We start from the raw sequence: 15910 nt of genomic DNA, 5'->3' as shown, positions 1-15910 counted from the left end.
CGCGGGACTGCTGAACCTGAGGAAGATCAGCTCTGACCTGGACGGGCACCCTGTCCCGGTAAGTGCGCCCCAGCAGGGGCCTCTCCAGGCCGCTGCTCCCGCTTCCTGTTTCCGCTTCCACTTCCTGTTGCATGCGGGAAGCGGGCAGGGCACCCACTGAGGATCTGAGGGCATTGGAGGGCAGAGGAGGGCATTAAAGGGAGGGAGAAGCAGGGGTTTGGGGGCACGCTGTTTACCCCAAGCTTGTGCTGAAGGGTGAGACTTTTAAGGCCCCAGCCCAGGACACTCTGGGTCAACTGCAGGGAGGGCCTCTCCCCAGGCACCAAACACCGGCTTCCCTTCCCTGCTGGGCCTCCCTGGCCACTTAGACACAGCTTGGGCGAAGAGGTTCACCAGGGATTCTCTAAGGGGGTCACAGCAGGATGCTGGTGACACCCACGGAAGGGGCCCGGTGTGCTCCTTGGGCCGCTGCAAACGTTTGGAGTTCATGGGGTTACCATGGAAACTGTGACGCCCCACCTGGGCACCCACTAGGGCCAAATACTTCAGCTTTGTCATGAATTCTCCCAACCACTGTGTGAGGTGAATAATGTGGGCTCTGTTTACAGATGAAGGAACCAAGGCCCAAAGAGTTTCAGTCCGTGGCCTGAGGTCACACAGCTCCCCATGGGCCGAGCTGGTATTTGAACCACACCCACAATTGCTGCTGTAGGGGAATAATGAAAAGTCACACTCTGCCCTCTGCGGACCTGCCTGCACCCTGGGTATGGGTGGGCTGTAGCTTCGAGGCTCCCAAGGCCACAGGGCTAGAATCCTGGGAGGCACTTCCGGGGAACATTGCCTGTGGTAACTGTAGCCCTCTGTCATGACAGAAACAAGCTTTCACCGACGTGGCCACGGGCTCCCTGGGCCAAGGCCTTGGGGCTGCTTGCGGGATGGCCTACACCGGCAAATACTTGGACAAAGCCAGGTAACACTCCCACTCCCCATCCCCACCCACGATGGTTTTGGGAGGGGTCCTGGTGGCCCAGCTTTACTCGCTGCCCCCATGCACCTCCTTGCCTGCCCAGGGCGGAGTAGGAACTGAGTAACTAACCGTGCATGTGTGGCATGAGGCTGGTACCAGGACCAGCTCCCTTTTCAGATGAGGAAATAGGCCCAAAGGAGTGAAGGGACCTGCCCAGAGTCCCTGGATAGTGACTGGTCCTGGTAGGGCCAGGCTTGCGTCCAGAGCCACATGCTCTTTGGCCAGAGCGCTTTGGCTCATGAGTTCCCGTGTTCCCCCCAAGCCTGCAACCTGGACCCTGGAAGTCTTAGGTGGGCCCACCTCTCAGTGCCTGACTAGGTGCCGAGAACCCAGGCCCGAGCCACTTGCCTTTACCTCGGGAAAGGAGGAAGTGGGGTGTTCTGGGGGTGTTTCTGGGCCTCCCTGACCCCCACGTGTCAGCCAGGGAAGAGATGAACCCTGGAGAGAGTGGCCTGCGGAGGGTGAGCAGCCTGGTCAGAGAGGTTTGCTGCTCCAGCACCAGGCAGTTTGGGAGAGAAGCCCCTCGAGGCAGGTTTCAGCTACAAGGCCGTCCACCGTGGCCTGCAGACAGGTCTCTGTTGCGGAGGAGAGGAGTGTTGGCTGCAGGCTGTCAAAGTGGTTTCTTCATTCCTTTACCGTTTAGGGCCCTGTACTCTGTGCTTCATAGGGGTTCATCTTGATAAGGTGATAAGGTGCGTACAGCTGCCCCTCTCGCAGGTGGGGAAGTTGAGGTAAGATGTTTGCCTTATGGTGGAGGCAGGATGTGAACCCAGGGTGTGCATCTGGAGTCCATATTCAGGGTCCCCAGGCTGCTCTGAGGGGCCTGAGGGAAGCACAGCAGGCTCAGGGAGCCCTGTGGGCAGGAAGCTTCCCAGAGGAGAGGCCGAGGGAGTCTGGCCTGCAGGCGGCAGGTGGCTACAGGGAGCCTGACTGGATGCTCCACCCCAGTGAGCACCTACTGTGTGCAGGGCAAGCTCCTGAGACAGCTCTCCAGGAGGTGGGCTGGGGCTGTGAGGCCTTCCAGACTCAGGCCAGTGTTACCTGACGGCACAGCCTCCCGGGCTGAGCTCTGGGGCCAGGCTCAGCTACACCCAGAAGTGATTCACCATGCAGTGAAGAAAGTCACAAAGAACGGGATGTGTGTTTAAGAGTATTTTATTTGGCACAGAACCAGAGCTGTGAGTTAATTATTCTCTACAGTTGCTTGAAATAATTCCTCGTGAAGGGTCGTTTCCTGACCCTAACATAACGGGAAAAGCCAGTGTAGGGAGAAAGCGTTTAGCTGGGTTCTCAGTGGCCAGGGTTGGCTAAGGCTGAGGGGTTAAGGGAATTACCAGCCTGCGCCAGCTGCCAGAGGTCCTGGATCCAGCCTCCAGTCAGGTCTGTCCAGCCATCAACCAGGGAGCACACATCCAATTGGCTCTCTTCCATTTCTCTTTTCTTTTTTTTTTTTTTTTTTTGGTTGCACTGCATGGCTTATGGGATCTTAGTTCCCCAACCAGGGATCGAACCTGGGGCCCCGGCAGCGAGCGCACTGAGACCTAACCACTGGACCTCCAGGGAATTCCCCATTTCTCTTTTAAATAATTTTTTTGTTATAAAATACATACTAGTCTAAAATACAGGAATGCATTAAAAAGAAACGAGGGACTTCCCTGGCGGTCCAGTAGTTAAGACTGCGCTTCCACTGCAGGGGGCATGGGTTCACTCTCTGGTCGGGGAATGAAGATCCTGCATATACTGCGAGGCGTGTGGCCAAAAAAAAAAAACAACAACAAACTTCTTCCTTATTCTTAACCACCTCTCCCCCATTTCCATCTCACTTAACAATATATCCTATTTCCTCCATGTTATTGTGAGAAAAAACTTAATGGATTCATAATCCTAGTATTTATACAATTTTACCCAATGCTTTTGAGAAATATCTGAACACTTTCTCACCCTAACTGTCAAGAGCTAGTGTTTGTTTTTTTTATTTTATTTTTGGCTGTGTTGAGTCTTCATTGCTGTGCGTGGGCTTTTCTCTAGTTGCGGCGAGTGGGAACTACTCTTTGTTGCGGTGCGCGGGCTTCTCATTGCAGTGGCTTCTCTTGTTGCGGAGCACGCGCTCTAGGTGCGTGGGCTTCAGTAGTTGTGGCACTCGGGCTCAGTAGTTACGGCACACGGGCTCAGTAGTTGTGGCTTCCCGGCTCTAGAGCGCAGGCTCAATAGTTGCGGTGCACAGGCTTAGTTGCTCTGTGGCATGTGGGATCTTCCTGGACCAGGGCTGGAACCCGTGTCCCCTGCATTGGCAGGCGGATTCTTAACCACTGTGCCACCAGGGAAGTCCAAGAGCTAGGTTTAATGACTGGATACTGTTCTGTTTTATGGGGATGCTGTAACACGTTTAGACCGTCACCTGTTGTTGGATATTTGAGGTGGTTTCCCAACTCCTGCAGCAAATATTGGCCCTCTCGTTAGGGTCTCTTCTCTTCACGGTAATTCCGGACTGTGGGCATTTGTAGCCCTACCCTGAACCTAACAGCTTCAGGAAATATGCGGCCTCAGGGTTAGCCCTGGCTTCTGCAGGGCCCCCTTCCTGTTCACAAGCACCCCCAGTGTCTCCCCACGCCACCTTCCTGACTTGAGTCTGAGGCTGTGCTGGAACTCCACTCTTGGCCCCAGTTCAGGTTCCTTGGAAGTGGGTGTGAGGTTGGGAAGGCAGCCAGTCTGCTTCCCTGGAATCCCCTTTTAGGGAAGTCGAGTTCCCTACAGGTTTCTCTGGCTTAGCCCCGTCAGGCTGGTCATTTTCGGGAGCTGCTGTGCCAGACCCCACCCCTGCAGTGTCTTTGGGCCTCCCTTGCAGCCTGCAAGACCCAGCTTCAGATAAGCCTCTGTGAGTGGGACTTTCTGCTCTTTGTGGGGGAACCAGTGGCCTGGCCTGCTGGAGGCCGCAGAAGCGAAGGTACGGGCCTGGCGTGGCAAGGGGAGGATGCAGGAGCCCTCCCTGACCTGGAGGCCTGCAGGGGTGCTGAGTCATGCTGGCAGCACCACAGCCGTCCCCCCCTCTCTTCAGCTCCCCCTGCCTTGGCCCTGCAGCAGGGACGCCTGGAGGCCCAACCCACTCAGCAACAGGGTGGCTGTGTCCCTCCGAGCCATCCAGGCACCAGCCTCGCTCCCTGGGGTCACGCATCTGGACGCTGGGCGGGGGAAAGGGGGTCTCGGCATCCTGCTGCCCCTCCCCCTGTGTGCGATCCTAGTCAGCAAGGAGTGGACAGTCTGGGCTGGGCAGTCAGGCCTGTGTTTGAATCCTCGCTCAGCTGCTCCCCAACTGCATGATCTTCAGGCAGGTGCCTTGACCTTTGAGCCTGTTTCCTTGTCTGTATGTTTTCTTGGGAATAACAACCGCACTTACCTTCTTTGAGAGGGTTACTCAGTGCTAAGCAGAGCTGGGCGGTTGGGGGTTGGGGTCAAGGTCCCTGAACTGGCCTCCCTGCCTCCAGCCTCACCCCTTGGCTCCACCCTCCCCAGCCAGGGAAGGTTCTGTTTCTGGGTAATTTATCCCAACTTTATTGCTCTTTTTACCGTGTCACCCTGCCTTTGGAACAATCATGGCTGCCTGTGTTGAGGGCAGGAGATAGCCCCTGGGGTGGAGAAAGCCTAGGCCCAGCTCTAGTCTTGGGTAAGAACCAGCCCCAGAAGTTTGGGAGGAGCCCATCCTTTGAGGCACCTGCCCACGCCGTGATCCTGGCCTTCAAGCCCCCTCGTGCGTGCTCATCTTCACCTGAAGCCTCCCTCTAGGGTGCATCACAGATGGCCTCCCTGGCCCAGCTCCTCTGAGCAGAAAGGTGCTCTGTCTCTCTGGCCCACTTAGCGAGTCCCAGGGCTCCCCCAGCAGTCCTAGTTCACGGTGGGGTGGAGAGAAGTGGGTGCGCCCCGGCAGCGGGCGGCTCAAGGCCCTCCCGCCTAGCGTGAGTAGTTAGCCCCTGTGAACCTCACCATTTTCTTCATGCCCTAACCACTGCACACTGCTGTCTGGAGCTGTTTCTTGGCAGCTGGTACTACTTTCTGGAGCTCCTGACAGCTTCCTTCACAGCCCCTTCCTCACTGGGTGTGGACTTGGGGTGGGCACAGCTGTTGCACGTCCCAGAGGGGAAGGCCAGGGGCACGTGGGCCAGGCAGGGGGGCCGGTCTCTAACCCCCACCCCCACCCCCACAGCTACCGTGTCTACTGCATGCTGGGAGACGGGGAGCTGTCAGAGGGCTCCGTGTGGGAGGCCATGGCCTTTGCAGCCATCTACAAGCTGGACAACCTCGTCGCCATTCTTGACGTCAACCGCCTGGGCCAGAGCGACCCCACCCCGCTGCAGCACCAGATGGACGTCTACCAGAAGCGCTGCGAGTCCTTCGGGTACGTACGAGGCTGTGGCCTGAGCACCCTCATAGCAAAGGATACCTCTGTGCCAAAAGCTTTGCAGATGCAGGGGCTGAAGCCAGAGGTTAAGCCCCATCAAAAGAAGGTCCCCCTTCAGGGTCTGACTCACAGGGCATGTGGACTTAAAGTGGCCGCCCTGGCCAGTGCTGTGGATTTGTGGACTGAGGCCCAACTCTGAGCAAGTTCCTTTATTTGCACGTTGGGTGGTGGGATGGCTCTCAGAGCTTCCATATAATGTGATCTCACACGTCCTCACCTTGTTCTTGGGTGAGGAGGCAGGAGGTGCACGGTGTGGACCAGGCTCGCTCAGTACGTCAGGCCACTGGTTACCTCCTGTGACAGGAGGAGGAACAGGCCTCTCATAGGGAAACGGGAGATAGGGTTTCCAGGTTTCCCCCATGGGCCTTGGATGGTTGTGAGTTCAGAGTCACATGTTACAAAGCAGGGAGCTCCATCTGGGTGGGTGTCAGCCAGAGAGGGCCTCACCTTGATGTCCCTCCCCTACCCCAAATACAAGTTCTGCAGTTGGGCTCTGAGGGCCCAGGGCCACCAAGGCCACCCTTCATAGATGAGCTGATGACCAGGGAAAGTCGAGTTGGAGTTGCAGTACCTGATCACACAGCAGACACAGGGCTGTTATCTCTGAGTGACCTTACAGAGGGAGAAAATGAAGAGAAGAAGGATTCTCTGTTGGACAGGGGAAGAAACAGCCACAACATGCCTCAGTGACAGACCACCTCAAGGCCACATCGGGCTGGGGACTTGGAATATAACCCCGGCAGCATCCTTGGGTCTGTGTCCATAACCTTGTGGCTACGAAGCCAGATTCCTTAAGTCCTGGCTTCATCACTTAACTTGCTTTGCGGCCTCGGGCAGATTACTCTACCTTCAGTATGTCAGTTTACATGTCTATAAAATGGGGACAACAACAGGTTTTTGTTCGGCATGTGGGATCTTCCTGGACCAGGGCGCGAACCTGTGTCCCCTGCATTGGCAGGCGGATTCTTAACCACTGCGCCACCAGGGAAGCCCAACAACAGGTTTAAATGGGTTAATATGTGCTCAGCCCCGTGCCTACATAGAGTGGGCACTCAATAAGTGTGAGCTGCTACTTCTGTTACTATTAATCTGCCAGAAAGTGTCCCAAAAGGGATTGCCTGAAAGAGAAAGGCTCCTTCCTCTGCGTGTTTGACAACATGACTCATTTTATACAAGTTTCCGGCACCACGTCCACCATCTATGGAGTGATCGGATGTGTCCCTTAAATAAAAATTCACCAAAAATCTAGCAGTAGATTCCAAACCCACTGAAGCAGCTTTCAGTAGGAAATGAATAGCTCAGGAATGAAAGACAATAAGTGAACTAGGCTTTGCATTACTTAGGAGAGAGGAGGAAGATCTGTTCAAAGGCAAACAAGAGGAAGTAAAACAATGTGAAAAGAGAAAATTAAACCCAAATCAGAATCCGGCAGGTTTGAGGCGCCCCAGCTCCTCCAGCTCTTTTCCAGATCGCAGCCATACAGTGAGGGCAGGGCCTTTCCCCAGGACCCTTCTCAGGGCCCTCGCCCCTCACGCCCTCTTTCTGTCCCCAGCTGGCACGCCATCATCGTAGATGGACACAGCGTGGAGGAGCTGTGCAAGGCCTTCGGGCAGGTCAAGAACCAGCCAACGGTCATCATTGCCAAGACCTTCAAGGGTCGAGGCATCACAGGTCTGTATGCTCGAGTCTCCTTCCACCCACCACCCCAGGACTGGGCCCTGCAGTTGACTGAAGGGGGTGGTTTAGGAGGCAGTGCCTCTGAGAGCCCGTGCCTGGCGTTGAGCCAGCCGCTTGCTTCCTCAGCGGAGTGCACCCAGTCCAGGGAACGGGGAGCAGGAGACTTGCTGGGCAGCGTGGCTGAGCTGGGATTTAGAGCCTGGTTTGGCTGGTCTCGACTGGGGGTCATGTGTAGGCAGGAGGAGAGGGAGGACTTGGGAAGGACTGTGGGTAAGGAGAGAGGACACTCCCTGCCTGGCATCTGCAGAGCGACCTTGACAGCTCCAGCTGTCTGCCCTGAGCCGAAGGGCTGATGCAGGGAGCCCCAGGAAAGCCTGGGGAGACCTAGATTCTTCCCTGGGAGTCAAGCGGGGTACTCCTCATGCAATGGAAAAGTGATTCCAGAGGCCTTTGTGGGTGGGCAGCCCAGGAGCGTCTGGAAGATGGTTCCTGTGCCTGGCCTGAGAGCCATAAGCCCCTCCCTAGCACCTAGGCACGGGCTCCACACCCTTGCTTGGGGCTGGGATGGCCCTTGCCCATTGTAACGATGGGAAGATGGGGCTAGAAGTGGCCAGGGACTTGCCCAGGGATACGGGGAGTCTGGCACTAAAAGGGCTGACTGCAGGCTCTGGGCTGGCTTCACTGTGCCATGTGTCTGGCTCTCCCCCTGCCCACCAGGGGGTCACGTCCCCCTCTGCCTCTGTGGACTTGAGGTAAATGAGGATATTCACTGGTATCTGGGAAGAAGTGCACAGCTCTGGAACCTTCTGGGAGACAGTCAAGGCCTCAGTGCCGCTGATGCTGACTCCTCAGGTGTTACCACCACGTGGGATCTGGAAACCTCAGCTCCTGGGGGCTGCTTGGGAGGGTTAGTCCTTGGCTTTCTCCAGGCTCTGGTGACTTCTGAGGTGACCTTAGAGGAGAGGGTTATTAAGTCTCACTGGTGCCCACATGGCAAGATGCCCCCCCCACACGGGGGATGCACCTGGGGGCTTACAGAGCCCCGTCTGCTGCTCACTGATGCATAGGTGACCTTGGCGGTGCTCCCCCTGCCCTAGGCCTCAGCTTCCTCTCCCAACCTGTGCAACAAACTGAGTGTGACTTCTACAGCAGACCCCACGCTGTGCAGGCTTGGGGTGGGGAGGTGGTGCAAGGGGAATGGGATGGGGTGGCATGCCAGCAACATTCATCTACCACACATGCCCCCTCCCCACTGGGAGCTCCTGGGGGACTGGGCTGCTACTCAACAGGGGCCTGCAGTTGAGTGCTGGTCACCATGGTCCTCCTTCCCTGACCCCCATGGTGGCCTGCCCTTGACGTGTGGAGGGTTAGGCCCCCTCGAGCAGCTTCCTGGCCCTCTGGGAGCTTTCACCTTACCTGTCCCTCTGCCCTCCTACGTTGTACCCATAGGGATAGAAGATAAGGAGTCTTGGCATGGGAAACCCCTCCCCAAAAACATGGCTGATCAGATCATCCAGGAAATCTACAGCCAGATCCAGAGCAAAAAGAAGATTCTGGCGAAACCCCCGCAGGAGGACACCCCCACAGTGGACATCACCAACATCAGGATGCCCACCCCACCCAGCTACAAACTTGGGGACAAGGTACCCAGTTGGGCCTCACTTTTCTGGACTGGTTGGGCTAGGGTGGCAGCGGTTCTCTGGTTCCCCAGGGCTGGGGCCGGGAAAGAGAAGAGAGATTAGATTAGTTCGGGGTGAGGAGGAACCCTGAGATGTTGCTCCTGCCAGTTCTTTCATGGGGCCAGCCAGCTCTGGAATTATTTACATGCAGAGAGGCTCAGAGAGGGCAAGGGATTTGCCCATAGTCACACAGCAAGCTACTGGGATCAAAGCTGACAGCTTCTGAGTCCCCCCCCAGCCCCGGTCCATCATGGCCTTGGCCTGCGCTCAGGACTCCCCCACTTCTGGCCAGGCAAAGGCAAAGGGCAGGCCTGCCCGGCTCTGGGCACTCCCCCTTGTGGACCCATCAGTGGCACCTGAGTCAGGCTTTCTGACTCCCAGGCCCTCAGTGTATTCTCGTGCAGAGTGGGGCGAGTTCACAGGCCTCTTTCACGGGGCTGGGGAAATGGGGGTGTTAGGACATCTTTTCCAGCTCAGATGGCTCATAGCCGGGCTGGAGACAGGAGGCTGCACCCAAGACATTCATCGTTTTAAGTTCTTATTGGCAACCTTCCAGAAGTTTCCATAGGGCCATACGCTGCTGGGCTTCCTTTCTCTGCTCCTGTTTTACCCTTTTCCTCCCTGGTGGGAGCTACGGCCCAGAGGCTGAGCGGGGCTCCAGGCCCCACGCCCCCCGCGGCGCTCGGCCTTCCCACTCTCCTCCCTACAGATGGCCACCCGCAAGGCCTATGGGCAGGCCCTGGCCAAGCTGGGCCACGCCAGCGACCGCATCATCGCCCTGGATGGGGACACCAAGAATTCCACCTTCGCAGAACTCTTCAAAAAGGAGCACCCAGACCAATTCATCGAGTGCTACATTGCTGAGCAGAACATGGTGGGTGCAGCTGGGGTCTGAGGGGTGCAGGGGCAGGGCTGAGCCCCTCCTGTTCCCTTGAGCAGCTGTGTTTGGCAGTGCCAGGTGCCTGCTAGGCCCTAGAAACAGCTAGGACCCAGCGTTGACCCTTGACCTCAAGGAACTGCTGGGGGAGGGGTGTTGTGACACCCAAGGGCTGGGTGAGTGCACACGGGGGAGCTGAGCAGGGGATGCTGCATGCAGGCCAGTCATTGGGGTGGATGGGCTTTCTCTGGGGGTAAAGGGCCCTCCAGGTGGAAGGGCAGGCACAGCCAGGAGGCTGGAACTAGCAGCCAAAGTCTGCTGCGCCCTTTTATGCACAGGGCTTTGGCCCTTGCCACCCTGTGGAATACAGAGATGAGAGAACTTTGTGGACCCCTGTCATGCACACAGTTGGGTTAACAGCTCCTTGTCAGGATCTGTGGTCGTTAAATAAGGAACAGTGTTTTGTCCTGTTTTTCAAAATATCCTGGCTGAGGAGCCCAGCCTGGCCTGCAGGCTTCCAGGAACTGGGAGCTTCCTCCCCCTGGAGACCACGTGACTCTGCTGCATCCAGAGTTCTTCCTCCACCTGAACCCGAAGTCGTCTCTGGCTTCCAGCCTTGGCAGCTGGAGGGGCCGGGGCCGGGGGCGGGGCGGGGAAGGAGGGTTTCAGAGCTGTGGAGATGATGCCAATTTAGAACCAGTGCCTGCACTCAGTGCTTCTGGGCCAGCATTTGGGGCCTGGGGCCTCTGGGCATACAGAGGGGTTGTGAGGGCTGGTCTCTGCAGAGGCCTTGGGGTGGCAGGGAGATAGATGTTGGAGGAGACTTGCAGAGGCCTGGGACGGATGGACCATCCATGCTCAAGCTTACTGGCCTGCTCTGTGAAAGGCCTTTCTTGCTAGAAAAGTGTTCCCCAGGAGAGTGATTTTAAGAGAACTTGTGAAATTACTATTTCAAGTGGAAGGAGTTTGGAAACAGACTGTGGAGTCCGCGGGCGCACAGGATCACTTGCATGGGAGGAGGAGAATTAAGTTACTAGGATGACGGAGCCCTCACCTCCCAGGAGGTGGCCCTGGGGGTCCTGGGCCCCCTGGCCACCCTCTCCCTCCTCTGGGCTGACACCACCCACTCTGCCCCCAGGTGAGCATCGCCGTGGGCTGTGCCACACGTGACAGGACAGTGCCCTTCTGCAGCACCTTTGCAGCCTTCTTTACGCGGGCCTTTGACCAGATTCGCATGGCAGCCATCTCCGAGAGCAACATCAACCTCTGCGGCTCCCACTGCGGCGTGTCCATCGGTGAGGAGCTGCGGCCGCGTGTCTGTCACACCTGTGACGCCCCCGGAGTTCTTTTTATTTTGTTCTATTGCTTTTTCCCACACGTGAACATTTTTTAAACATTTTGAGTGTTATACACCATTTGCTTCTAGCAGTTTTTGGCATTTTTCTGTCAGTACTTCCTTCTTTTTAACTGCTGCTCTGTAGACATATTGGTCAGTTATTTCTTATTAATCAACATTTGGGCTGTTTCCAAGTTTGAAAAAGAAAGTTGCAAGAAATACTCTTGGGTCCATTTCTTTGTTCAGGGTTAATTTCTAGAAGTGGAAGTTCTGGGTCCAAACCCAGAATACTTTGAATTTTAATTGATAATTGCTAACTTACACTCTAAAAAGGTCGTACCAATTTATAAGGCAGAAAATGCTATTTTTTTTTTTCGGATACTTAATCTAAATCTTTGCTAAAGTGATGGGTAAAACATGTTTTAATTTTCATTTTTTAATTCTGTGAAGTTTAGTTTCTAAATTACTAATTTGGGTTTCTAGCAATATTCATTCTCAATTTTCACCTCTTTGAATTTTTAATTTTAGCCATTATGCTTGATATTAGGTTATTCTTTTTTGTAAAGAGCAGCCAGTTCTTATTCTATCATTGTAACATCCCATATGCAATCTCACTGAAGATCAGAAACAAAGATGTTTAAGGTCGCAGACCTTCTCCTTTAACCACCGAAAAGGTAGTCTCGTACCTGCCTCTTTACTATCTCTGTGGAGTATCCTGGAGTTTTCAACTTATTGACTCCTAGTCTGAGTGAACAAAGTTTTTTTCAAAAGTGTGATATAAAGTAATTCACAGTCCCTCTTTTGATCTAATTTTAATAACTGAATGCTAACTCTTATAATCCATTTCTGACCTTTGGACCCATCTCCCTAGCTCCTAGCTCTGTAGGCTCTGGTTTCAACTCATGCTACCAGGGGACTCTGCCACTTTGGGCTGTCTTGGTAGATATTCTACCCTAGGCACGTGCTGGTCACCTATTCTTGACTCTTGATGGGCATTCAGGCAGTTACAGCAAGAAATGTTTCACAAATGGTGTCTGACACAGTCTAGTTAAGATTAATGGGGAATAAAAAGTACTTTGCTTAAAAAAAAAAAAAAAAAAAGTACTTTGCTTAGAAATAATTATCCATAGATCTAAAGTCAACAACAGTCTCCACAACAAAAAATACATAATTCTTTTGGCGGGGAGGAGGAGGCTTTAAATAGATCAGAAATCACTTTCACATTAATTGTTCTTTTTATATACTTCAAATTTGTACTTAATGCCTTTCTCCTCCTGGACATCAGAAGGAACACCTGGATATCTTATAAACGGAACTGCCTCCCACTATCCAAACCATGTCCATTTTATTTGTTAATTCTGGTTGCTCAATAAGTTTTAAGGCATCATCCAGACTTTTAGCAAGAAAACGAGCTCCCTGTGGAGGTTCCGTGAGTTCTCTACTGAGAACTATATTAATTCTGTCCTTTTAAAGGTCGATTCTTCTCTGGAATGGAGAACCAGGTTTTCCCACCCATAATCACCAAATTCTGTTTACCTGAGCGGGGGCCAGGGCGGGTCCCCATTCTTGCCGATGCCCATGTTCTGGGACACAGCGACAGTGCAGTTTAGCAGACGAACCATGACGGTGGCAGAAAACACTTCCGAGCTAGCACGTCACACTGCCGGGGATAGCCCACCAGCTTGGCGCGAAATTCTGTCCCCGGACTTCTGAAACAGGGTTTGGGGCCAGGATTCCATTCCACGCATGAGGTCTTATCCTTTCCCACATATCCTTTCCCACACCCCAGGGGAAGATGGGCCCTCCCAGATGGCCCTGGAAGATCTGGCTATGTTTCGGGCTGTCCCCATGTCAACCGTCTTTTACCCAAGCGATGGGGTGTCTACGGAGAAGGCAGTGGAATTAGCAGCCAATAGAAAGGTGGGTCACTTAACTGTTCTTTCTTCAGCTGGCAGCTAGCGCTTCCCTAAAGGGACAGGAAGGGAGGCCAGTATGCAGGCCCAGAGCTGGTCATTTGCTGCCCCAGAGTGGTGTCTCCTGACCTTGCACTGGTGGTGTGGCTTGGAGGAGTTAGACCAGGAAAAATGAAATACACACCACCCTTCCTGCTGCGTGGCAGACATTGCTAATTGATCACCACTCTCTTTCACCACTGAGCATCCTGGCAGCCCCTGCCCGTCCAGCAGTTGATGCCTGTCTGCCCTCCCTGAGTTGAATTCTCCAAGACGGAATGAACTGAGTCCTGAACCAATGGCAGCCACGCTGCCATTGACTGGAATGTCTCACATGGCTCTCGTCCCTCTGAGGGCAGGGGGCGAGCCACAGCACTCTGGGGCAGGGGGGTGGAGGGGGTGCAGTCCTTGGAGGCCAGTCTACCTGATGGAGAAGTTATCTTCCATCTGGGGCTTGGGGCTGGCTGTCACGCAGGAGGAATATTTGGAGAGGCACGTGCTGCAGAGGAAAGACTCCAGTCCTCAAGGTTGAAAGTCCTGCATCCTGAAATCCTCAGTTATTCTGTTTCATTCCAGGGCGTCTGCTTCATCCGGACCAGCCGCCCAGAAAACGCCATCATCTACAACAACAATGAGGATTTCCAAATCGGACAGGCCAAGGTCAGTGTGGTTTATGCCCCAGTAAGACCCCACAGAGAGAGCCTGAGGTCAGGACCCACCCCAGTCTACCAGACTCTGAACCTCACTGGCCCCCATGTTGCCCCCAGGTGGTCCTGAAGAGCAGGGACGACCAGGTGACTGTGATCGGGGCTGGGGTGACCCTGCATGAGGCCTTGGCTGCTGCTGACCTGCTAAAGAAAGGTAAGGAGGGTGGGACCCACGAAGTCTTAGATGGGGTGCTAACTGCAGACCCGGTCTTGGGTGAAGAAAAATCTCATCTAATTAAATGATGAGAATATTACTAAAAGCCAGGCTTGGAGCACTCACTATGTGCCCAGCATGGTGGCCAGATCAGAGGCCCTGGGGCCTGAATCTACTTAGCTGGCTTCTAATTAAGTATGTTATTCAGCATCATTGTGCCTCGTTTCCCCATCCATGATGGAGGTACTATCACCTTCCCCACGGGGCTGTCCTGAGGATTTAATAAACGTGACCTGGCATTATTATTATCATTGCGAGCTCACAAGTGTTAGCTGTAGGGAAGACAGGCATTAGCCTCCCCTGCAGTAGAATCACAACAGATTTCAGCCGTGCTGAGCACCCAGGAGAGGGTGGACATGGGTGTCCCTAGGAAAATGACCTCAGGGCTTCCCTGGTGGCGCAGTGGTTAAGAATCCACCTGCCAGTGCAGGGGACATGGTTCAGGCCCTGGTGCAGGAAGATCCCACGTGCCGCGGAGCAACTAAGCCCATGCGCCACAACTACCGAGCCTGCGCTCTAGAGCCTGGGAGTCACAACTACTGAGCCCATGTGCCACAACTACTGAAGCCCATGCGCCTAGAGCCCGTGCTGTGCAACAAGACAAGCCACGGCGACTAGAGAAGGCCCGTGTGCAGCAATGAAGACCCAATGCAGCCAAAAATAAACAAATTTTAAAAAAGAAAATGACCTCAGATGTGAGTAGGAACTGATAAGCAAAGAGGGTATCGAAGAGGCCCAGGCAGAAGGAACAGAGCCCTGAGGAACTGGGGATAGGGCCAGAGCAGGAGCGAGACGGGCTGGAGATCCAGGGGGAGGGTTGACCCATCCTCCTGACCTGACACCGTCCTGCCTGCAGCCACAGCTCCCCTCCCCAGCACCCCACATGCCCTCACTTTACCTCAGGGCGGACCCCTGGAGGCGGCCGTCCCTCTGGCTTTCCCTGACAGTCGGTCCAAAGGCCAAGATACTGCAGCCCAGGGCGTGAGGGGAGAGAGGAGGCGCTCCTCTTGCTGCCTGAGACCTGCTGCTCCTGTCAGGCCAGGGAGGCTCCGAGGTGGAGGGGTGGGTGTGGAGGACACGGGCATCACAGATCAACAGAGGAGGTGGCCGAGCCATCGGGGGTGGGCAGCTGTGTGACAGGCCCCCTCGCAGGGTGCCCATCAAAGGCCCCCAAAGGGCAGACCCACGGCGCCCAGCTCCTTCCCCTCAGCCCGCCCCGCATCTCCTCCCCTCCCAGAGAAGATCAACATTCGCGTGTTGGACCCTTTCACCATCAAGCCCCTGGACAAGAAGCTCATTCTCGACAGTGCCCGTGCTACCAAGGGCAGGATTGTCACCGTGGAGGACCACTACTATGAAGGTGAGAGAGCCAGGGACACACAGTTTGGGGAGGGCTGGGGGCACAGGGCTGGACATCCTCCTTTATCCCAGCCCCAGGAGGGTAGCTGCGGCCCAGGAAACCCAGAGCAGCTGGGACTTGGCCTCTTAACAGACCTCAGGCTTGGCCTGGGGACCCTTGAACTCAATGGCTGGAATGGCTCCTTGGATCCCTGCCTGACCCAGGAAGCCCGAGAGGGTTCCAGCCGTGCTAAGAGCACACAGTGGTCATGTCCCTGAAGTACCTGAAAGTTAAGGCTGTTGTGCAGAATCAAACTGGGAAAGCGACACACATTTCTGGCTTTAATGAGTTTTTCACAAAGCCATCCTCTACAAATACACACTACTCTCTCCTCCAAGCAGGCCCCAGGGGGTAGATGGGCTTAGACCCTGAGATCAAGTGCAGATGTCGGTTGATGACAGCTGCCCAGAGGATGGTGTTAAATATGATTCAGAGGCCATATTTGGGCTTATGAAAAAAATAAGTACTGTGATTGATGATGTCTGCTCTGGCTACAGGCGTAGGGCAGGGTGGTTGGTATATATGCCAAACCCCCATCCTTGGGAAAGGGAATAAACTCAGACTGATTCAGGGCCCGGGGGGGGGGGGG

The 15910-nt window shown here is 54.8% G+C and overlaps 1 protein-coding gene across 3 annotated transcripts in view; it reads left to right on the top strand.

The window, feature by feature from the left end:
- Positions 1-15910, top strand: part of TKT (transketolase) — a 26947-nt gene that overhangs the window by 10424 nt on the left and 613 nt on the right. For 2 of the 3 annotated variants that reach the window (XM_007447223.1, XM_007447224.1), the window contains 10 exons: positions 873-970; positions 5226-5417; positions 7033-7151; positions 8607-8800; positions 9546-9710; positions 10852-11008; positions 12839-12969; positions 13578-13661; positions 13769-13862; positions 15160-15282. In XM_007447223.1, the coding sequence (XP_007447285.1) occupies positions 873-970; positions 5226-5417; positions 7033-7151; positions 8607-8800; positions 9546-9710; positions 10852-11008; positions 12839-12969; positions 13578-13661; positions 13769-13862; positions 15160-15282 (1357 nt within the window). Of the gene's footprint in view, positions 1-25; positions 59-872; positions 971-5225; positions 5418-7032; positions 7152-8606; positions 8801-9545; positions 9711-10851; positions 11009-12838; positions 12970-13577; positions 13662-13768; positions 13863-15159; positions 15283-15910 lie in introns of all 3 variants that reach the window. The other variant, XM_007447222.1, reaches the window with a different exon arrangement.

This window comes from Lipotes vexillifer, unplaced genomic scaffold (assembly GCF_000442215.2).
Source record: "Lipotes vexillifer unplaced genomic scaffold, Lipotes_vexillifer_v1.1 scaffold818, whole genome shotgun sequence".
Lineage (NCBI taxonomy): Eukaryota > Metazoa > Chordata > Mammalia > Artiodactyla > Lipotidae > Lipotes > Lipotes vexillifer.
Note: the sequence above shows the minus strand (reverse complement) of the source record. Positions and strands in the feature narration are given on the sequence as shown.